The sequence below is a fragment of the Takifugu flavidus genome, chromosome 14, assembly GCF_003711565.1.
Source record: "Takifugu flavidus isolate HTHZ2018 chromosome 14, ASM371156v2, whole genome shotgun sequence".
Lineage (NCBI taxonomy): Eukaryota > Metazoa > Chordata > Actinopteri > Tetraodontiformes > Tetraodontidae > Takifugu > Takifugu flavidus.
The window spans coordinates 1,660,932-1,684,323 of record NC_079533.1 but is presented as its reverse complement, the minus strand read 5'-3'; the positions used below and the strand labels follow the sequence as shown (position 1 = coordinate 1,684,323).

The 23,392-nt window shown below is 46.5% G+C and overlaps 3 protein-coding genes and 1 long non-coding RNA gene across 5 annotated transcripts in view; all 4 read left to right on the top strand.

Moving 5' to 3' along the window:
• The window catches only part of LOC130537297 (uncharacterized), a 253,319-nt gene that overhangs the window by 5,106 nt on the left and 224,821 nt on the right, over positions 1-23,392 (top strand).
• On the top strand, positions 610-3,585 carry LOC130537299 (uncharacterized). Its single transcript, XR_008953592.1, has 3 exons — positions 610-736; positions 943-1,116; positions 2,731-3,585. It is a non-coding gene; the product is annotated as an uncharacterized LOC130537299 (long non-coding RNA).
• On the top strand, positions 15,824-17,319 carry LOC130537289 (NLR family CARD domain-containing protein 3-like). Of its 2 annotated transcripts, XM_057053974.1 has the most exons (4): positions 15,824-15,842; positions 16,112-16,224; positions 16,324-16,671; positions 16,791-17,319. In XM_057053974.1, the coding sequence occupies exons 2-4, from the start codon at positions 16,209-16,211 to the stop codon at positions 16,838-16,840; spliced, it is 414 nt and encodes a 137-aa protein (XP_056909954.1). In that variant the 5' UTR covers positions 15,824-15,842; positions 16,112-16,208; the 3' UTR covers positions 16,841-17,319. The 2 variants fall into 2 exon arrangements, with proteins under 2 accessions (XP_056909954.1, XP_056909953.1); XM_057053973.1 differs by having other exon boundaries at positions 16,324-17,319.
• Positions 20,492-22,993, top strand: LOC130537292 (NACHT, LRR and PYD domains-containing protein 12-like). Its single transcript, XM_057053978.1, has 3 exons — positions 20,492-21,507; positions 21,714-21,887; positions 22,419-22,993. The coding sequence occupies exons 1-3, from the start codon at positions 21,434-21,436 to the stop codon at positions 22,597-22,599; spliced, it is 429 nt and encodes a 142-aa protein (XP_056909958.1). The 5' UTR covers positions 20,492-21,433; the 3' UTR covers positions 22,600-22,993.

Sequence of the window (23,392 nt, the reverse complement as noted above, 5' to 3'; positions counted from 1 at the left end):
GCTGCACCTTTTCCTGAGCTCCTTGTTGATGCCCTGAGGGGAATTGATGCTCCTGCAATGTTTTCTGGCAGCATTGAGCTTGCAGTGGGGCAATCAAACACACTGTGGGGGGGCTCTCTTTCCTTCTCTCATCTGGAGAACAAGTGACACCAGCTGCCAATCATTGTTGAAGAAATGTGCAGTCAGGGGAACGATGCGTCCAGACTATAGCCACCCTTCCAGCATCCAGCAGTGTCTTTGATTTGGTTTCACCAGAGAGTGTAGGGATTGCAGGGTCGCTGCAGCATCGCCCACAAGCTATCAGGAGTGGGTCGCTTTGTCCCAACTCCTGAAAAGAGTTGAGTGCTATTGAGAAATGTGGTCTCACAAACTTGGAAGGTATTTTGACCTACACACACTTTACATACGGTGGAGATCTTGTCCAACCGCCCTGAAAGAACCCAAAATAGGAACATATGGCAGATAAGCCGGTGCAGGACCAGAGGTTTGTTGCTTGTAAGCTGTGTTTTGCTCTGGTACACGTTGATTTTTATTTGTCTTCTCTCAAAATAATTGTTATTTTAGCCTAAGGAGCTGCAGTTATCAGAGACCAGCTGTGATTCTGTGGCCTCAGCTCTGAGGTCCAACCCTCCCATCTGAGGGTTCTGGACCTGAGCGACAACAAGTTGCAGGATTCAGGAGTGAAGCGGCTCTGTTCTGGACTGGAGAGTCCAAACTGTAAACTGGAGAGGCTCAGGTCAGTCTTCATTTTTCTACCTATATACCAGCTGCTAAGATGGTGAAGTGAGGCTGTTCTCAACACTGCTGTGATGCACCACATTAAAAAAATTCCTTGTAATATCGTGAATTCAGGTCTGACCCAACTAAGAACTAACGTAGGTTTAGTACTGACGCAGATCACATGCAGACCTGCACCGTATAACCTCATCCTGCATTTTTCAGATTAGAATACTGCAGTTTATCAGAGATCAGCTGTGACTCTCTGGCCTCGGCGCTGAGGTCCAATCCCTCCCATCTCAGAGAACTGGACCTGAGTGAGAACCATCTGCAGGATTCAGGAGTGAAGCTGCTCTATGGTTTTCTCCACTTTCCAAACTGCCGACTGGAAACTCTGAGGTAAACACCATTCTCAAAAATGTCCATTATTCCATCCGAGGGTCCTCACACTTTCTGAGTGTGTGTGTTGTGCCCAGTTCCTTCAGGAGGGAGGGCCACACGGGGACCACTTATTCATGATAAATTGATTTAAGGACAATGAAAAAGCCGACAGATGGTAACCAAAATTAGACAAAACTAGGTGAGGGTGCCTGGTAGACACCAGCCAACGAGGAGGGAGATGGTGAGGGAGACAGGAAGTCATCTAAGACAGGTTGTGTCTTTAAAGATGAGCCACAGGTGAGATGGATCTCCATGATGAGATGGGAGGGAAAGAGGTGGGAGAACCTGGGAAGAGTGAGGGCCAGAACAATATATATTCTCCTTTGGAACAGTGCAAACCTGAGAGGTTGGAATTGTGGTCATTACATATTACTATCATTTTTTAACCTGTAACTAAATTAAATATTTACAGATCATGCCTTTGATTAACCTTTCAGATGAATACTGGTTTCATTTATAACCTGATAAAAGTTTCCCTTCTTTATTTAGATTAAGGAATGCAGTTTATCAGAGATCAGCTGTGACTCTCTGGCCTCGGCGCTGAGGTCCAATCCCTCCCATCTCAGAGAACTGGACCTGAGTTGGAACCGGCTGAAGGATTCAGGAGTGAAGCGGCTCTGTTCTGGACTGGAGAGTCCAAACTGTAAACTGGAGAGGCTCAGGTCAGTCTTCATTTTTCTACCTATATACCAGCTGCTAAGATGGTGAAGTGAGGCTGTTCTCAACACTGCTGTGATGCACCACATTAAAAAAATTCCTTGTAATATCATGAATTCAGGTCTGACCCAACTAAGAACTAACGTAGGTTTAGTACTGACGCAGATACACATGCAGACCTGCACCGTATAACCTTATCCTGCATTTTTCAGATTGAATTGCTGCTGGTTATCAGAGATCAGCTGTGGCTCTCTGGCCTCGGCGCTGAGGTCCAATCCCTCCCATCTCAGAGAACTGGACCTGGGTCAGAACCAGCTGCAGGATTCAGGAGTGAAGCTGCTCTGTGGTTTTCTCCACTTTCCAAACTGCCACTGGAAACTCTGGGGTAAACACCATTCTCAAAAATGTCCATTATTCCATCCGAGGGTCCTCACACTTTCTGAGTGTGTGTGTTGTGCCCAGTTCCTTCAGGAGGGGGGGCCACACGGGGACCACTTATTCATGATAAATTGATTTAAGGACAATGAAAAAGCCGACAGATGGTAACCAAAATTAGACAAAACTAGGTGAGGGTGCCTGGTAGACACCAGCCAACGAGGAGGGAGATGGTGAGGAGACAGGAAGTCATCAAAGACAGGTTGTGCCTTTAAAGATGAGCCACAGGTGAGATGGATCTCCATGATGAGATGGGAGGGAAAGAGGTGGGAGAACCTGGGAAGAGTGAGGGCCAGAACAATATATATTCTCCTCTGGAACAGTGCAAACCTGAGAGGTTGGAATTGTGGTCATTACATATTACTATCATTTTTTAACCTGTAACTAAATTAAATATTTACAGATCATGCCTTTGATTAACCTTTCAGATGAATACTGGTTTCACTTATAACCTTATAAAAGTTTCCCTTCTTTATTTAGATTAAGGAGCTGCTGGTTATCAGAGATCAGCTGTGACTCTCTGGCCTCGGCGCTGAGGTCCAATCCCTCCCATCTCAGAGAACTGGACCTGGGTGAGAACCATCTGCAGGATTCAGGAGTGAAGCTCCTGTCTGCTCTCGTAGAGAATCCACACTATGGGCTGGAGACATTGAGACAGTAGCTGGTTGAAGCCAGTCAACTCCCGCTCATCTGCTGCATCACTCACTGACCACTGGTGAAGAGCATCTGTGGAAACATCTGCCGTCTACTCCCTCCATAGATGAAACATTCAGTTTTTAAAAAGCGCTGGTGGACTTTCAGGAGATCAGTCGATGGTCGACAAAGCAGAAGCAGCTTCGCCTTGAAGTTAAATTAGTTCCTGGTATCACACAATGCATCTTTATAAAGTTCTAAATGGCTCCTCGGCCACTCTTAGAAGCATGGAAACATTCTCTTAATTGTCTCTTCAAATGTCTGTGTTATACGTTACTATTTTACATCATGCCTTCAGAATCTTTAGGGTTTAGTATTTACTGTCTCTGTGACATGGAGCATTGGAATATTTCAGCTGCAGCCAGCAAAAACCCATCAGAATGACGGCTATCGGTGGGAACCGCAGGTCATTTGACTTTAGTCAGTCTGTTCAATGTTATAGGATTTATTGCAATCTAATAAAAACTATGAATAATGTGGGAAATAGGAAATAAAAAGAAGCAAAATGACCAAATAAAACTCCCATGAATACTGTAAATTTAAAGATGTCAAGAATGGAATATCAGCTTAAATTTAATCAAACATAAAGTGAAAAGGCCTCCTTTAAGTTTACTGCAAAAATAAACACAAAATCAAGAGCGACACGCGCCAAAAACGTCTCATTCTCTCTTCTGTCTCCACTCATTCTTTTATATTCTCTTAAGATAATGGGGACGGGGTCGTGTCATAACAAAACAACCTAATTGGGGACTATATTTTTATGCAAGAACTTTGGCTCTTCAGAAGTTTCTATGTTGGCTTCCACAGATTGTGCATCCACTAGAAACTCAGTGTTTTTGAGGAACTACCAGGAGTGGCTGGAGTGGAGGCCAATGACGCTATAGCTACATATAGCTACATATAGATCACCGTTATCCTCAACCCAGAAGACCACCAGTTGGCGCAGCAATACTAAAGATAGGAGGTTGTGGTCGTTGCGCAGACGCGGAGTGATATCCCGCACAAACGTGCCCTATGTTCTATATACCGTATGTTCGCGACCAAAGGGCGCACCGTATTAAAAGGTGCCGCCTCAGTTACGGTGCTATTTCTGTATTTAACACATACATCAGGCGCTCCGGATTATAGGGCGCGGGCATGGTAAAACATACCGCTACCATAGCTTAAAACATGCATGCTAGCGTGTATTTAGCAATTTAGCGAAAGCCGGCAAGTTGAACAACCGACAACAATGTTTCCAAAATTAAAATGTTCGTATTTTTCGTATTTTGTTATTAAGCCCCGGAGGGCTGAAGCAGGACCGCTGTTAAAAATGTATCAGTCCGCGCTTCCAGTTCTGGTGCAACGTCCAGTTCTAAATGTATGAATCCACGTATTGACGTTTCAACGTCCCCCTGAGGTGGTGTTTTTAGAGCAGTTCTTAGCAACTTTCTCTTTGCCTGATAAGAGGTCCAAACATTATTTCACTTCCCTATAAAATACTCTAAAATTTGCCATTCGAAGATCAGATACCACCAGGTATAATTCATCCTCTAAATTTTCACAATTTCTTATTCTGTCAGGCTGTTTTTAAACCTTTGGCAACATCAAATAAAGCACTCAACTGGTATTATGTCAGGCTGGTTTACATCCCATTAAAGAAGCCAGCAGAAATAAAGCACAACAGTTACACAGACGACGCACAATATATAGAGGATATAAAAACCGTGTTGAGATGGGTTTGTGTCACTTAGTAAAATCAAAGCATTTTTCTTTATGTGCCAGCAATGAACACAATCTAAGAAGTCTTTGACACTAAACACATGGAGCTCCTATAGAACAAACTAAAGATTTGTTGTTATTAAGATAAAGAAATGCAACATTTCCCCCAGAGAAGCGATGGGATGGAAAAAGCCCTGGCTGTGTGTGTGCATCACAGCAGGCGTGGGTTCTCCTCTCTGGAGTCATGCGGGGCTCCTTTGAAGGGCAGATGAGGAGGTTGGTTACAGATTCCCCTCAGAAAGATGATTACGGTGCCAAAGGTCATCACCGGGGTAACCAGGAAGAGGCAGAGTCGGTCTACTGTACGAGCGATGCCGCTCCAGTTATCCTTCTCCTGTCAGGACCAGACATTTACGCCACTTTTGATCTTTTTAAATCAGACTTTGGGTTGAGGACTCTGTTTGAACCCTCTGAGCTCATTGTCGTCGTTCTTGTTGCGCATGTGTTTAATGATGTAGTGGCTCCATCCACAGCCGGCTTGATCTCTGCGTACAGCTGATGGCTCCTCCCTCTTCTTGTGGTTTCACAGCTCCACACAGACACCAAAGCTCAGAACTCAAATGAAGCTACTGATGCTTCTATATCTCATGTGTTTAAATGTTTCTGGAAACGTCCTGGCAGCGTGTGTGACTCGGGTCACCAGTCCGTGTCTCCCAGACTGTTTCTCAAACATCAGCTCACTGCGGGACTTCACACTGTCGTACTCCTCAGCCGAGGCAATGTAGCCCACTGAGCTGGATCGCCACGGTAACGCTCCATCCCAGTACGGCTCTGCCTCAGCAGGGCGGGACATGCGCAAGATGAGGGGTAATCGCTGGAGGAAGAGCTGGCAGAAAAAGAAAACAGGATTTGGAACACTGATACTGATGTGTGTGTGTGTGTGTGTGTGTTATAGTGGTATAGACCCAAATCTCCAGTTTTTAGATGGTGGCTCAACCAGATGTTGTCCTGATGTGACCCAGAGGAACTTTTGGGCTTCTTCTCCTGGTGGAACAGCCGATGTTCTTGTACGAAGCTCCCCAAACCAAGACGTATCCGAAGCGGGTTCGTCTGGTCCGGGTTCCCGGCGGTCCGTTATCGAGACCCGATGAGGCCGAACAGGTCGCAGCATTTGTGCTTTTGCCTTTATTTGAGCAGCTTGTCCCGGTTTTCAGAGGGCGCGGAGCTTTGCTCTGTTTGGAATTTAACGTGTCCCGCACCCCCCGAGGGATCACGATAATGGGCTTTTAGCGAAATGAGATCCCAAAGTTTAGCTGCGTGCCCGTCTTAACACCGTCTGGTGGTCGGGTTCCGTTATTGGAGCCCTGATCTGAGGGGAGAGGGTTTAATCAAATAAGAGTGAATAAATAACAACGGGGACTGAGGAATTAGCTTCTAACATTAGCATTTTAAGGCAAATATTAAAGCAGCCATTCATATAATTCAGGTCAAACCTGTTAGCAGAGGCTCATGGCTTCCAGAAACGGCATTAAGTCCGCAGACGAATTTCCAAAACTCAGCTAACGACATTAAAAGTAAAACTCGAAGAAACTGAGATTCAATTCGCTGTGATCACATTTCTGGCAGGGGAGCCACCCGGAGAACAGCGGGATATTTCAAATGCGGAGTTCATTTCTAATCCCGAAACCTCAAACATTCCGACCCACCTGAACGCAGAACCGGTCCCAGCATCTCCATCACGTCCGATGACGCCGCGGCGCCAAAGACGGCGCTAACACGCCGGGGGCCCGCTGCAGCGCGGGACATGAATCTCGGAGCGTTCTCGTATCCAGATGGATGGATTTGAGGGTTGGAATGAAATGAAAGAAAATGAGGGGGGGGTGTTTTGGAGAAGGGAGATGGGATGCAATTCTGGACAGATGTTCCAGATGAGCCGGAGATGGGAACAAATGTGAGATTATTTCACAGATGGATGAAAACGCGACTTTTTATTCCTTTGTTTTTAATCCAGATCAGCTTTTTTTTGGCGCCCTCCTTTTTATTTTCCCTCAGTAGCCGGAACTGTAGCATACAGCACGCCGATTAGCATGCAGCGCGGCGCAGCCTCATTAGCTTGTCAAACCAAATTACAGGGGCGATACGCCGGGTGAATCATTCATCGCGCCGCTCTCCTCTTTGTTTCGCCGCCGCCATATTGGAGATTCGTCCAATCGATTTAATTGCGGGTGATTGTCGGAGTCGATCCGGCGGCTCCTTACAATCACCGCTGACGATCGACGGCCGTTGCCTTCCATTCTCCTGCTGTCACGCTAAAGGAATATCGACGCTAGCTACACCAACACCAACACTTTTTTTGTAATTTTCCACCAGAGACCTGTAAAAAGTTTCTAATTTAGTTTGTCGGGTTTGTTCTAGCTTCCGGCGCGGTTGTGTTTTATTACCCGCCATCTGCGGTGTAACAGCGATCGGCGAGGCGATGGTCGCCGTGGCGACCACGGAGAAATGACTTGGCGCCTCATTAAAAGTGAAATTATGACGTAGAATTTGAATATTGTAGCGCTGCGGTTATCCAACGCTAATCCTCAACCTTTTGAGCTCGAACTAAAAAATCTGCTGCGATGTCAGAAGAAATCAGTGAAGCTAATCTAATTAGCCTCCTCCTGTTTTAGCGCCAGGAAGAAGGGATCGTGCTTGGCTCGCTCGAACGTCGTTAGCTCGTTACCAGCTAGCATGTTTCCTGCATTTTCTCTTCCTGGGTCAGTGATCGCGATCAACGGAGCCAGATCAGATTTTAAAAATTAGCGGTGACGCTACGTGTTTCCAGAAGCTGTGATTAGAAAAGCCGGTGCTATCAGCGACGCTCATGGGGCGATTTACTTGCTGCTGCATGTGCAAATCTCATTAGATTCTGTAATAAAGGCGAACTTTGATGCTGCGCGGCTACCTCGCGGCTACCTCGCGGCGCGCTCTGCCTGAATTCTCCTGCAGCTTGCTGACAGGCTGCTAATCCTCTCCTCTCATATCGGCTTCTCCTGAAATCGCGGCTTAGTTTCCATCAAGCCTGGGCCGCTTGACGCTAATGAAGTTGGCATTTCCGGAGCCGCGCTAGTGTCGAAAATGTTGCCATTTGCTAGATCTTAAAATCTCTACCTTTGATCTATTTTTGCTCTTTGCTCATTAGTTTCGAACGTCTTTACTACTGTGGAAAAGCCATAAAATTGTTTTTTTTCCGACCTGGATGCGAGAGTGTGAGAGTGCGTCCGGCGCTCTGAGAGAGAGTCCGAGGTCACTTCTGTTCGTGAGTATGTTTTCCTCTCACCACGAACAGACGTGTTTAGACGCTAACCTGGAAACAGGGGACTAGCTCCATTAGCTGTGGTGGCTGCGGTTTGTGGCAGCAGCTCACGGAGGGTCAGCGGGTGTTTATCACATCAGGATGCCTCTGGGACACGCTTTGTTGTCTATAGGAAGCTCCCAGAAGGTAATGGGAACGTTCCAGGCTAGCTGTTAGCCTGCACATTCTGTGTCAGTGTACAAACTCCAGCGTAGTAACGCTCTACGCAGTTACCCTCAGAGGTGGTGTCACATCCACTCCTTCACTCCCCTCACTCCCTCAAACACCCCCCCCCACCACCACCACCCCAACCTTAGCGCTGCTCTTAGATAATGACACTCAGCGCGGACGCTAAATTATCGTGCATTTGTAGCCGGGGTGCTGGTGTCGGCCAGCACCTCTGCCGCACCGCTGAGCAGTAGCAACGGCCCCGGTTCTGCTGAGAAACGGCCCGGCTGCAGGCGGCCATGCGCTGGTGCTCGCCGGGACTCCCACCGACGCGGCGCGGCCCTTTAGCCCAGGGGTACAGCTCCGAATGCAGCTATAGAGCTGCCTGGAAGATTTCATGAGCTTGTTACGTTCAAGTGTTCAGCACACACACACACACACACACACCACACACACACACACACACAACACCACACACACACAACACACCACACACACACACCACAGCCATCCTTCAGAAGAGCAGTTCAGGTACCTGATTAGCCTGAGGGAACATCACAATAAATCCCATAATCATATCATCTCTTTGACCAGGCTAGGTACGTCTTTGCATGTGCTTTAGCATGCTAGTGATGCTAACCGGCCAATCGCGGTCTGTTGGATGGAGCTTTGATGTCTCCCAGACACAATAAGCAGATTTCCAGGACTGGAATCAGCGCCTGTCTTCCGGTTGGTTTGAGTCGTTAATGGAATCAAAAACACCAGGAGTTCCGCTGCCGACAGCCTGGACTCCCGGACGCTTTCCTGGCTCCTCCAGCCCGCCGCTCTGTCGACTCGGCGGGCTGGAATGAGCAACAATGAGCCGTGGACGCCCCGGGAGCCCAGTTAGCGTTTTGATTTATCGTCATCCACTGCTGGCCGGCGCCGAGTCGCCGCCCGATATCTCGCACTTCTCGTCACGCCGCCGGACGCCCGTCGGCCGGAGCAGTTTCCTGCTAATAAACGGGCAGCGACGGCTAACCGCGGCGTCTCCATCCTGAGTCAAAACAATACAGAATTATAGTAAAATGTTCTCATCACAGACGCCGCCGTATCGATAATATTTCTTCTCTTCCATTAGACGTGTGGTTTCTGCCGGCGGGCGGCGGCGCTCCGACCCCCCGCTGACAGATGGAGGCCACTTCCGCCGCCGCCGCTCCCTCCAGGCTGACAACACCAGTCAGTCAGATTCCGGATCCCCGAAGATGATCTGCTGCAGAAAAAAGGCTTTTTTTTTTCAAAGGGAAAAAAAAGGGAAACGTGGGTTTGTCCCAGGCTTCAGCTTCCTTAAGGCTTAATCCCATTAATAATTCCTAAACTTCCAGGGGTTTTGAGCGCTAGCGGCTGGACGGATGCTTCTATTTTGTCTTGGCTGGAATAAAAGGGCGACTCTTCCCGAACCTTCTCTGTTCCTGCCTTTTATGATTACTCCTCCAGCACAGAGGAAGCCCTGGCAAGGACTGAAGACGCCTTATCGGACCGTCCTCTCGGCCTCCGTGAAGCTTTCCTTCCCGTTCCGAGGCAGCTCTCTCTGTGAGCCGGCATCTCTGGACCCTCGATAATCGTCAGAACCTTCACACCTCTTCCGGCTCCGCCACCGACAGCCGGAGCTTTTCCGGAGACAGTTTTTCCCCTTTCTGACCTCGACGTGACCCCGATTTCCTGACGAGCTCCAGTTCTTGTGACTTTAATTGTAACTTAATAAGCTAGCAAAGCTCCAGCTCCAGGAAAACAGCTAATTAGCTTTCATGTATTTTATGCTGTTGGTTTTTTTTGTTTTTTTTCTTCTTTGATTTTTCTTCTTCAAGATGAGAAAGAGAACGACGTCAACATGAAAGGAATGATAAATGAACGGGTTTAATCCATAAGTTTACACTTAATAGCCTAAGACAGACACTCGCTCCAGCTGATATTTGTTAGCAAATGAGGTGGAGGGGGAGGCGATCTCTGCCGCTGCGCTGCTAGCTGCCACAGATTATGAGCGTTGTGTAGCATCGCACTCACCAAAAGTAGCATCGGCGGCGGTCAGATATGGTGTAGTGACACTTGCCTTCCTCTAGGGGGAGATAGGTGCCGCCTCGGGCCTGTTTCTACAGGTCAGGCCCACAGGGGTGGACACCATCCAAACATCCGGCACCATCCAAACGCTGCCGGACGCGGCCGCCGCGTTTCCGCCCGCGGTGAGAACGCGCGTCCTGCGCGGCGGTGCGCCTCCATCCCGCAGCTGGCCCCGGCTCGGATTGGCTGAGTCAGGCTCGCTACTCGCGATGGTCACATGAGAGGAGAGGCGAGCTGACAGGGTTTAGAAAGTGGCCTAAGTGGTGCAAAGCTAAAATGTGACGCGCAGGGTGGGTTTTTGGGGCCCGCGTCCCCCCTTTCTGGCTGTTCCTGGCGCTGGCTCCAGATGAACCACATTTTGCTGCAGTAGCACGATCAAATCCCAGAGTGACCACCCACCCGGAATAAGGCTGCTAAGTCATTAAACAGGCGGACAGGATTCAGCCTTTTAATGTGCAGCAATTCAATATTGGTAAGAAACTGATTCTGGCAATTAGGACGGTACATCCCATCATGTATCGGGGAGCTGCTAGTGGGCATCGAGTTCCCTGAATGCAGATAAAAAGCCACAGGGGGCAGTTTTTAGGCTCAGTGATAAGGAAGAGCTTTGGGGAGGTGAGAGGATAAAAAGCCATCTGGTCAGGGCAGGAAGAGGCCTGGACTCTTCCAAAACCTTCCAAAACTTCTTCAAGGGATCGAGCTTTGCTCCTGTTGACGTGCAGATGAGCCATCTGTTGCTAATGCTAATGCACACCTTCCCACCCTGGGACGTGCCTCACGCTCCTGCTAGCGTTGCTGCTGACCAGTATGACGGCTTCCGATAGGTCCTGCGGCGCCGCGTCCCCCCTCCGGTCGGATCTGTCCCATATCTGAGGCAGACCTGCTCAGGAGGCCCGCAGAGGAATACGATCACTCGTGAATGGATACAGCCCTGATAGCATGAATAAAACATCATGCAGATGCAGCGGCATCACTCAGTGTTGGCTGGAACTTGTGAGGCAGGGTGTGTGGCGCTACACGTGTGCTTGAACATTAGCGTGTGTGTGTTGGGGCATGTGTAATGGGATCGTTGCTGCCATTAAGTTTAAAGTGTCATCGTTTTTGAACCACACAGCGTGCCAGCGAAGCTAAATTTAACGCTTTATTGGCGTTAGCGTGATTTATTTGACCCAGTAACGCGGCTATAAACGTCCCCGAACCGGTGTTTGGGCCCAGATGTTATTCCTGGTGTTGTTTGAAGAGCAGTTAGGGTTCCACAGTAAAGGTTCTTTAATGACTGAACATTAAATGAAGCTGTAGCTCCTCCTCCATCAAGCTGCAGGGGTGGGGGAGGGGCGGCGCTCTGGTTTGGGAGGCAATTAAGACGCTCTTCCAGCAGATAAGAAAGAGGGAGTTAATTACAGAATGAATGATGATGAGATTGCTACCATGCTTTCCATAATAGCGGGATCACAAATAAATAAGCCGATGTAAATCGCGCTATCCATGCGCCATATTTACTCCAAATCACATTTAGCTGTCCTTAATGAGACACGACACTTTGGCTTCCTGATAAATAATGCTGTGTTTACAACAAAGAGCACTTCCTGGAATTGAAGTGGATCAATTCCACAATGGATGCGGATTGAATGATGGATTTATTACGTTTGTTAATCTAAATAAGGAGGCGCGAGCGTACGGGCAGCAAGAGAGGCCGCTTGAACTCGGAAGAGACGCAGAACGCCGCCCCACGCGTGCACGTGGGGGTGCACGTGGGGTATTACTCGTGCTCGCTGTCCCCTCTCACAGATAAACAGGGAACCTTTGGCACGGCGGGCGCGACAGGAAGGAGCAGCGAGTGCTTCCCTGTGCTTCACGCGGATCCCGTTTGGGTTCACCTTGACCTCCGCAGGGTGCGTCCTGGGCGTTGATTTGGCGAGTGCATATTCACCGCGGCTGCCTCCCTTTTCACAAACCATCCACTCTGATCCGTTTTTCTGAAGCCTGCACGGCCGCAGACCTGCTAAATAGAAATATGGCAGGGCGAGGAGAAGAAAGAAGCTGCTGCACTTCATAAGGCAGGATGACAGGCCCTTCGCCCCGGCCGGCCCTGGAGGGATCCCTTAAGCTTCAACGGGGAAACTCTTTAAGAATCTGCAGCTAGCATCAGCGGCGGGAGGGAAGTGAGCTGTGCTCTGGTTAGCGCCCGCTAACACCCTCTACAACTGTGATGTCGCTGCAGAAACGTAGAGGAACGACCTTTTCTTCTGCGCCCCTCTTCATTCTGAATTATTTACGCACGGGGTAAATTCTTAAAGCGTGCGGCTGTTGGCAAATATTGAGACTTTTTAAATCCAACACCAGTCTAACAATTATAATTAATAATCAGTCTAACACCACGTAGTCTTTTATTCACCAGATGAATAAAAATGCATCCATTCATCATTCCCAACAGGCGGTTTTTGATTAGAAACTCTTTCTGAACTCTGGTGCTCTGAAACATCTCTGCTTCCATTTTCAGCTGTTTTATTCTCAATAACATCAAATCATCCATCCATCCAAATCGTGGTCCTGTTGGACCATCAAAGGACAAACACTTTCCATTCAGCACGGACAAAAAACCCAAATCCTGTTTAGCAATGAAGCTGTGGGGAGAGTTTGAGGAGCATTTCTGAGGAACACGCTGCCATATTGGGTCCAAGCTGCTGAGGTTTTTGTTGTTTCCAGGTGAATCGGTGGGCAGCGGCGTTACCGCCTGTCTCTGCCCCCCTCCTCTCTCTCTCCCCGTGGTCGTGGTCACGCCAGGCATCTTTACTGGTCCCGTTTTAAACAGGTTCTGTTGGGAACAGGTGTTCTCCAGAACTGTATTACAGGCTGCTGTGCTGAAGGGCTGTTTTCAGTAGCAATAGAGCCAGAGTGTGCCTGCTCCATATGAACCCCCCCAGGCCGTGCTTTCCTCCTGGCTGAGCCATAATCAGCTCTGGATGGACTGGTTCACGCTTGGACTGAGTCAAGATTTGATAGCTTGACTGATTCTTACAGTTTTTGATCAAACCCCCATCTGCTGATTCCAGGAGATCTTTAAAGGATCTCAGAGCTTCAGATTTATGAAGCCTGCTCAGCCCCCGGCAGCGCTGATGAAACCATTTCATTCCTTCAAAAAAGCAGAACATGAAGCTCCAGAAAAGGTTTTTGTATCAAGTTTCCAGCAGAACGAGGACAAGTGGGTAAAAGTGCCACTTTAAAGCCTCCAGGCCTCAGAAAACATCCACCTTTAGGATGCCTGACTTTAGAGGATCGTCGGTTCGCTCCGAGCACAAGAACAAACATTTTTAACCTCAGTCCAAGAACATCTGACCTGAAATGATCAAAAACCTTCAGCGTAAAAAGATGGTGGAGAGAAAGCTGCTGGGAGGTTCTCAGAAGAGAAGTGGCATTAAAGCCAGCTGGAAGAGTCCAGCCTGCTTCCTGCTCCTCCAAACAGGCGTCTCCACACCAACACTGAGGAACACGGGCTTCTGTTCTTCCTTCTTCTCTTCTGACTATTGTGTGTTTGATGAATGCAGCATCCACTCACTGCCCCGCCCCCCCCCCTCTCATTTACACTGCTCCTGGTTTCACAATGCTCCTCAGACAGATGCAACCAGAGACACTGATGCCGTCAGACAATAAACCTGATGCTGAAGAACTGAAGAAGCCTTCTGGATAGAAGGCGAAACGTCTTCAAGAGAAGAAACCCAGTCCAGTTGACAGAGAAAACTACCTTGGAGACACATTCTGACCTCTGCTGCTCCTCCTGGACTCCAGGGCTGCAGAAATATGCTGCTTTTACAAGTCTTTAAAATCTGTCAAGCATCATAAATCTTATTTATTTAACCAGGTTGAATAATGATGGAGAATGGTGTCCGAAAAGCGTCTTTATTTTAAAGTGAACCAGAACAGTTCGGTCCGCGTTCACAGTGAGGCGGAGAGACCTCGAGAGAGTCCAAAACCAAAAATAGTCAAGCCACAGAAGTCAGGGTTTGGCGATGAGGACGAAAACCCTCCGCCGCTGGCAGACGGGAGTTCTGTCCTTAAATCTAACGGGAGATTGAAGAGAGACCGCAGGTGCGTGTATCTGCGGGGCCAGCTGTTGCTGATGAGCGGCTCCTCCACGCCCCCTGCAGGTAGACACCAGCAACAACGGTCCCAGAAACTGGGAACCCAACAAACCAGTTTTTAAAAGTATTCCGTTCAGACTAAGCAGGAAGACTGAAGACCGACAAGGTGAGTAAACGAAGAGCATTATTGAAAAGAATTGACAGTTGTGTTTGGAGATAAAAATCAAGATTTGAAAACATTTTTGTGACTATTGAAGAGCTGCATAGAGCTGAAGAATTCTTGGCTTAAGAAAATTCAACAAGACTTCATATTTAGTTTTAGCACAAAACATCATTATACATTATAAATGAAGAGGTCTTATTTAACTTTCTTATAGTCTGGCTTTAGTTATAGTTGAATAGTCTTTCTAAGTGAAGTTTAGTTTATTTTTCTGCTCTTTGCTACTGATCCTAAAAGAACTTTAAACCCTCCCAGAATGCTTTAATGGTAGTAATATATACGCCATAAAGCTGTTGATTAGGTTTTAAAAGTGAAAGTATTCTGTTCAGACAAAGCAGGAAGAGCGACATTTTTGTGACAGGTGAAAAGCTCTTAGAGTCATTAGAGTTGTTCAACAGTCCAGGTTACAGCTGGATATTTTGGTATTATTTAAGACAATAAACTTTAAAAATAATTAACTAAATCCACACAGGATCACAGGACACCAACAGGATTTTGGGTTCATGTTGCACGTTTTCTCAAAGTGGTTTATTGTTCTATGTTGTGGAACCACTGTGAAAGAAATGCAGGAGTGGGTGTCATTTCTTTCAACTATTTTAAATAGAGCAGTGATCTTTGAGGACTTGGATCATAGAAATAATTGAAGAGGGGAACAAAGGAGGGAAGTTAAAAAGTCCTGACTAGTATGTTTATGTAGCACCAGATAATTTAGTGGCTGAGCTGAAGACAGTCCTTTCACCATGTTGGCCTGTGGAAAACCAGTGTTGTGGGCCCGATGGACCAGCGTCCCCGTCGTTGCAGGACCACCGTTGGCCACCAGTTGGGTTTTGGGATCAAAGTGGGGGCGTTTCCTGTATCCGGTTCTCCTCACGGATCCATGACTACAACATGTTGCTGCAAGTGCAGAGACGTTTGCTCTGGAAAGAACTTTAGAGCACATTCAGTGCTGCAGGATGAGGGGCTGGAAAAGGTGCCAGTTCTTTTCTCACTGCAGGGAACAGTTAAAAAAAACAGCTTAAACTCTGAAAACATGAAAATATACAGAGACATCATTGATTTATTGATTCAGTTGTTATCCAGAATGGATTAGAAATGTTCCTGTTTGATAAAAATGCAGTGAATTGGGATTATTGAACTACAACCTCTACAGATTATTTACCTTCATCACAGTCTCATCACTATTTCTGATGTTTCCTCAGGATGGACGAGGACAGAGCAGAGTCCACAGTGCCCAGCTGGGTGTCCCTGAAGAGTGACCGGTCCAAAGATAAGTAATAGACTTCAGAAGTTCAGAGGAAATGTAAGAAAACTAAAGCGTGATGATGTGTTTGTGTGCCAGCTGTTAGTCACATTAACAGCAGCAGGTTGTGAGTTTATTATTGGAGATGTTTAACACTTAACCTCAGACAGTCATATAGTTACAGACTTAATGTGAATATTGTTGATTAGAAACAAGAATCAGGTTTAAACTGAAAGATGAATTCAGACATAAATGCTGGAACAATATTGAGTCTTGATCAGGTTCTTTCATCCTATAAATCAAAGGACTAATAGAGATGTGTTTCATAGTGAGAGGGGGGAGCACATCCTATCAAACTGGGACCAGGCAGCTCCACCAGGAGAGTCCTCTTGTTCACAATCTGGAAGCAGATCTGGAGATGCTGAAATGAAGCCCAAACAAAGTAAAATGTTCAATATGAGATTTAATTTGTGATGTCATGAATTTGTAGTTGTGTTGATGATTTATTATAGATGGAAATCATTGGTTTACTTATGTTCAGGAAGTGATCTGCAGGAGGTGATAGAAGGTCATAAGATGAGTCTGAAGAGAAGATGTGAACATGTGACTGAAGGAACTAATGAAGCAGGAAGTGGAACCCTGCTGAACAAGATCTACACTGAGCTCTACATCACTGAGGGACAAAGTGAGGAGGTGGACACACAACATGAGGTGAGACAGCTTGAGAGAACCTCCAAGAAGAACATCCAGGACACTCCAATCAAGTGCCAGGACATCTTCAAAGTCTTATCTGAGCAACAGAGACACATCAGAGTGGTTCTGACCAACGGTGTCGCCGGCGTTGGAAAAACCTTCTCAGTGCAGAAGTTCAGTCTGGACTGGGCAGAAGGTTTGGAGAACCAAGACATCAGTCTGGTGCTTCCGCTCTCATGGAGGGAGCTGAACTTGATCAGAGATGAGCAGCACAGTCTTCTCTCACTGCTTCATGTTTTCCATCCAACATTACAGAAGATCAGAGCAGAAGATCTGACTGTCTGGAAACTTCTGTTCATCTTTGATGGCCTGGATGAAAGCAGATTTTCACTGGGTTTCAACAAGCATCAGCTCATCTCTGATGTCACACAAGTATCGTCAGTTGGCGTGCTCCTGGTGAACCTCATCCAGGGGAACCTGCTTCCCTCAGCTCTCATCTGGATCACCTCCAGACCTGCAGCAGCCATCAGATTCCTCCCTCGTGTGTTGACAGGATCACAGAAGTACGAGGCTTCACTGACTCCCAGAAGGAGGAGTACTTCAGGAGGAGGTTCAGTGATGAAGATCTGTCCAAGAGAATCATCTCACACATCAAGGCCTCCAGGAGCCTCCACATCATGTGTCTGATCCCAGTTTTCTGCTGGATCACTGCTATAGTTCTGGAGGACATGATGACCAGAGACCAGAGAGGAGAGCTGCCCCAAACCCTGACTGACCTCTACTCACACTTCCTGAGGGTTCAGATAAAGAGGAAGAAGCAGAAGTATGGAGGAAAGCAGAGACCAGGGAACTGACTGAGGCTGATAAAAACTCCTTCTGAAGTTGGGTCGGCTGGCGTTTGAACATCTGGAGAAAGGAAACATCATGTTCTACTCAGAAGACCTGGAGCGAAGTGGACTGGACGTCTCCGAGGTGTCGGTGTACTCAGGAGTTTGTACAGAGATCTTCAAGAGAGAGAGTGTGATCTTCCAGAAATCAGTCTACTGCTTTGTTCATCTGAGCGTTCAGGAGTTTCTGGCTGCCGTCTACATGTTCCACTGTTACACCAGGAAAGACACAGCGGTTATAATCAGTTCCTAAAATATTCGAAACCAAACCGCTTTTCCTGGTTTGCTGGGTGTTCAAATAACGATCCAGCCACATCTCTTGATGACTTCCTCAGGAGAGCACTAATGAAATCTCTTGAAAGTAAAAATGGCCACCTGGACTTGTTTGTTCGCTTCCTTCATGGTCTCTCTCTGGAGTCCAATCAGAGGATCTTGGGTGGACTGTTGGATCAGAGGAACAGCCACCCAGAAACCATCCAGAAGGTCCTCAACAACCTGAAGGAGGTGAACAGTGATAAAATCTCCCCAGACAGAAGCATCAACATCTTCCACTGTCTGATGGAGATGAAGGATCAGTCAGTCCATCAGGAGATCCAAGAGTTCCTGAAGTCAGGGGAGATATCAAAGAGGGACTGTCAGAGATCCACTGTTCAGCTCTGGCCTACCTGCTGCAGATGTCAGAGGAGGTTCTGGATGAGCTGGACCTGCAGCAGTACAACACCTCAGATGAGGGACGACGTCGCCTGATTCCAGCTGTGAGGAACTGCAGGAAGGCCGTGTAAGTAAAGATTTCTGGGGCCGGACATCGGCGTTTAAATCAAGCGAGTGGATCATGTCAGGTAGCAATACCCCCTCCAGTGGTCATTCCTTCAATTCTTTATTTCCATTGCAGCGTCCATAAATTAAAAACAACAACAATTCATCCAGAAATGTTCAACACTGGCTGGATATAAGTTCAAAGGTCAATCCAGACAAACCAACATAAGGCAGGAATAATAGGAGCCACAAGTTAACTGACTATCATGAAATTACTGTCATGTCATTTACTTTTTTTTGTTATGTTGTTTGACAGAAAAACACATTTTAACTAATGACACGTGACTATTTTGCTTCATTTGTTCAATGTAAAAACAGCCGGCCTCGTTGGTTTAAATGGGTGTTTTAGGTCTTTGTGGCGGTTCCGTTTGGAGCCTTTATGTGACCCACAAAGTTGTTTGAGCCTTTCCACACCCGTTAGGTGGCAACTTCATCACTAGCAACAAAAGGTGCAGTGAAAATGATTTGAAGGGAAACAGGCAGATAGAACAGAAGCTGAGGGCAATCGATGCAACCAGAGACTCTGATGTCATCGATCGGATCGCTGAATTAAGACTTGACGCACGATCGTACAAATTGGATGAAATGCAAAATATCCAAAGAGCCGATAGACAGATAAAAAGATGCACGTTTCTTTAAACCATTTGCTACAATCATTTAAATATTGAGTAATTATGAGCTGTTCTAAAATAAGACAAATGTTGAGAATATTCAGTTGCATTTCAGATCTGATGGTCGTTCAAACTGTTGCTCTACGGTGTTGAATTTAGCTTTTCCAGGAAATGAGCTACATTTGTGTTGAGGTAGATTCTCAGATAAGTTGATAGAAATCCCAAAGTTTGACTCACTATTTTTGTTTCATACACAACAGACTGTCTGGTAGTTTTCTTTCAACGAGTCATTGGGAAGTTGTGGCCTCAGCAATGACGTCAAACCCTTCTCATCTACGGGAGCTGAGCTTAAGATGGAACGAAAACCTGACAGATGCGGAGAAAGTTACTGTCTTCTGAATGATGCATAACTGCAGACGAGAAGCTAAGGTCAGAGACTGTCTCTGCATGCTCCTGCAGACTGGCTCATTTGGTCACATTTCTTTGTTTTTTTTCATTTTTGCTTTTCATTTTCAGATTTAGAAATGTGTTTTTATTTGCCCCATTTATTCCTTTCCAGGCTGTCACACTGCTGGTTATCAGAGATCAGCTCTGACTCTCTGGCCTCGGCGCTGAGGTCCAATCCCTCCCATCTGAGGGTTCTGGAGCTGGTGGGAACCAGCTGAAGGATCCAGCAATGAAGCTGCTCTGTGGTTTCTCCAGGATCCTCTCTGTAAGCTGGAGACTCTCAGGTCAGTCAGAGATGATCCAGTACTTTCCCAGGTGTAACTAGTTAGACAATAAATGTTTCCATGTTTGATCTTTGTTATAAACGTAGTGTACAGTTCTCAGAAAAAAGACCACACAGGACAGATTTGCAGTATTAAATTGGTTGTGGAAATCTGTCCCATGTGAGGATGGTCATCAATGACTAGAAAGGAAGTATCAGTTGTAGATTTGTCTTGTTTTATTTTAGGCTGGCCACAAAACCGCCCAAACATTCAGACCAATCAAAAATGGTTCTTCCTGTCTTTTAAAGATCAGAAGGAAAACTAGAAACCCAAAAGAAAGCTGCTGCATGTGCCATGCCCCTTCTCTACTGAGAAAAGCCATCCCAAAAAAGAGAAAAGCCCAAGTGTGAAGTGAGCGCCCTGTTAAACCTTGGTACCGAAAGCCTGCAGTCATTCTCATCTGAGGTGGCTTCATTCCAGCCAGAAGCCAAACCTGCCTCCCTCTTAAAGGGGCAGCAGGTCAGTCCAACCACAGAAACCTTCATGAAGATCTGAAGCTTTCAGCATCCACAATTGTTGCACCTCACTTCCATTGGAGTCCAAATCAGAAGTCAACGTTGATTCTACACCGATTCTACACAATGCAACCATTTTAAAAAGGTTTCCATCCATAAGTTTTCACACATTTTTAGATAAATCTGTTTGTTCATCGCCTCCTTCTGTTGTAATGGTCATTAAAAAATGACCTTATTTGAGTTTTTCTCCTCACAAATATGACTTTCTATGAACGATGCAATAAATGCAGCTTGCAATCTAAGACAATATGGAAGTATGTGTATATAATAGTAGTGGAAGTAGTTCATAAATAATACATTTGCTCTTCTCATCGAATCTTTCTATGTTATTAAAGAAAAACCTGCTCTTAGTCAACAACATCTAAGACATCAGCCAAAAATCCTAATTTTATACAATCTAATATAAAACAGAGAGAAGACTCTTTCTGCAGAGACCCTGGTGGCAGGAATGCAGAAGTATCACCTGCTCAACTTGGAAGGTGGAGCAGAAACCACCAGCTGAGAAGGTCCTCAGCGAGAGGAAGTGGTGGAGAACCATGAAACTTGCTAAGCTCCACCTCAGCTCCAGAGACGGGCTGAGCTGGAGCTGTGGCACCAGGTATCGCCCAGAAGAGCCTCCAACAAACAAGCTCTTCTCTTGGGAGGAGAGGGCTTTGAATCTCAGCTCAGTGTGCTTGTCTCTAGTAGGTGGCAGCTGCACCTTTTCCTGAGGTCCTTGTTGATGCCCTGAGGGGAATTGATGCTCCTGCAATGTTTTCTGGCAGCATTGAGCTTGCAGTGGGGCAATCAAACACACTGTGGGGGGCTCTCTTTCCTTCTCTCATCTGGAGAACAAGTGACAGCAGCTGCCAATCATTGTTGGAGAAATGTGCAGTCAGGGGAACGATGCGTCCAGACTATAGCCACCCTTCCAGCATCCAGCAGTGTCTAAAACCTTTGATTTGGTTTCACCAGAGAGTGTAGGGATTGCAGGGTCGCTGCAGCATCGCCCACAAGCTGTCAGGAGTGGGTCGCTTTGTCCCAACTCCTGACAAGAGTTGAGTGCTATTGAGAAATGTGGTCTCACAAACTTGGAAGGTATTTTGACCCACACACTTTACATACGCTGTAGATCTTGTCCAACCGCCCTGAAAGAACCCAAAATAGGAACATACGGCAGATAAGCCGGTGCAGGACCAGAGGTTTGTTGCTTGTAAGCTGTGTTTTGCTCTGGTACATGTTGATTTTTATTTGTCTTCTCTCAAAATAATTGTTATTTTAGCTAAGAGGCTGCAGTTTATCAGAGACCAGCTGTGATTCTGTGGCCTCAGCTCTGAGGCCAACCTCTCCCATCTGAGGGTTCTGGACCTGAGCCACAACATGTTGCAGGATTCAGGAGTGAAGCGGCTCTGTTCTGGACTGGAGAGTCCAAACTGTAAACTGGAGAGGCTCAGGTCAGTCTTCATTTTTCTACCTATATACCAGCTGCTAAGATGGTGAAGTGAGGCTGTTCTCAACACTGCTGTGATGCACGACATTAAAAACATTCCTTGTAATATCGTGAATTCAGGTCTGACCCAACTAAGAACTAACGTAGGTTTAGTACTGACGCAGATAACATGCAGACCTGCACCGTATAACCTCATCCTGCATTTTTCAGATTGATTAAGTGCAGCTTATCAGAGATCAGCTGTGGCTCTCTGGCCTCGGCGCTGAGGTCCAATCCCTCCCATCTCAGAGAACTGGACCTGAGTCGGAACCAGCTGCAGGATTCAGGAGTGAAGCTGCTCTGTGGTTTTCTCCACTTTCCAAACTGCCGACTGGAAACTCTGAGGTAAACACCATTCTCATAAATGTCCATTATTCCATCCGAGGGTCCTCACACTTTCTGAGTGTGTGTGTTGTGCCCAGTTCCTTCAGGAGGGAGGGCCACACGGGGACCACTTATTCATGATAAATTGATTTAAGGACAATGAAAAAGCCCACAGATGGTAACCAAAATTAGACAAAACTAGGTGAGGGTGCCTGGTAGACACCAGCCAACGAGGAGGGAGATGGTGAGGGAGACAGGAAGTCATCTAAGACAGGTTGTGCCTTTAAAGATGAGCCACAGCTGAGATGGATCTCCATGATGAGATGGGAGGGAAAGAGGTGGGAGAACCTGGGAAGAGTGAGGGCCAGAACAATATATATTCTCCTTTGGAACAGTGCAAACCTGAGAGGTTGGAATTGTGGTAATTACATATTACTATCATTTTTTGACCTGTAACTAAATTAAATATTTACAGATCATGCCTTTGATTAACCTTTCAGGTGAATACTGGTTTCACTTATAACCTTATAAAAGTTTCTCTTCTTTATTTAGATTAAGGGACTGCAGCTTATCAGAGATCAGCTGTGACTCTCTGGCCTCGGCGCTGAGGTCCAATCCCTCCCATCTCAGAGAACTGGACCTGAGTGGGAACCAGCTGCAGGATTCAGAGCTGAAGCTGCTGTCTGATCTCGTAGAGAATCCACACTATGGGCTGGAGACATTGAGTCAGTAGCTGGTTGAAGCCAGTCAACTCCCGCTCATCTGCTGCATCACTCACTGACCACTGGTGAAGAACATCTGTGGAAACATCTGCCGTCTACTCCCTCCATAGATGAAAAATTCCGTTTTTAAAAAGCGCTGGTGGACTTTCAGGAGATCAGTCGATGGTCGACAAAGCAGAAGCAGCTTCGCCTTGAAGTTAAATTAGTTCCTGGTATCACACAATGCATCTTTATAAAGTTCTAAATGGCTCCTCGGCCACTCTTAGAAGCATGGAAACATTCTCTTAATTGTCTCTTCAAATGTCTGTATTATACGTTACTATTTTACATCATGCCTTCAGAATCTTTAGGGTTTAGTATTTACTGTCTCTGTGACATGGAGCATTGGAATATTTCAGCTGCAGCCAGCAAAAACCCATCAGAATGACGGCTATCGTGGGAACCACAGGTCATTTGACTTTAGTCAGTCTGTTCAATGTTATAGGATTTATTGCAATCCAATATAAACAAATAAAAAATGTGGGAAATAGGAAATAAAAAGAAGCAAAATGACCAAATAAATCTCCCATGAATACTGTAAATTTAAAGATGTCAAGAATGGAATATCAGCTTAAATTTAATCAAACATAAAGGGAAAAGGCCTCCTTTAAGTTTACTGCAAAAATAAACACTAAATCAAGAGCGACACGCGCCAAAAACGTCTCATTCTCTCTTCTGTCTCCACTCATTCTTTTATATTCTCTTAAGATAATGGGGACGGGGTCGTGTGATAACAAAACAACCTAATTGGGGACTATATTTTTG

What these genes read in the sequence shown, in the direction of transcription:
- LOC130537292 (XM_057053978.1), top strand. Translation starts at nt 21,434, where the DNA reads ATGTTGCAGGATTCAGGAGTGAAGCGGCTCTGTTCTGGACTGGAGAGT. An exon ending in TGTAAACTGGAGAGGCTCAG is followed by an intron (nt 21,508 to 21,713) that starts GTCAGTCTTCAT and finishes TGCATTTTTCAG; the next exon opens with ATTGATTAAGTGCAGCTTAT. An exon ending in TGCCGACTGGAAACTCTGAG is followed by an intron (nt 21,888 to 22,418) that starts GTAAACACCATT and finishes TTCTTTATTTAG; the next exon opens with ATTAAGGGACTGCAGCTTAT.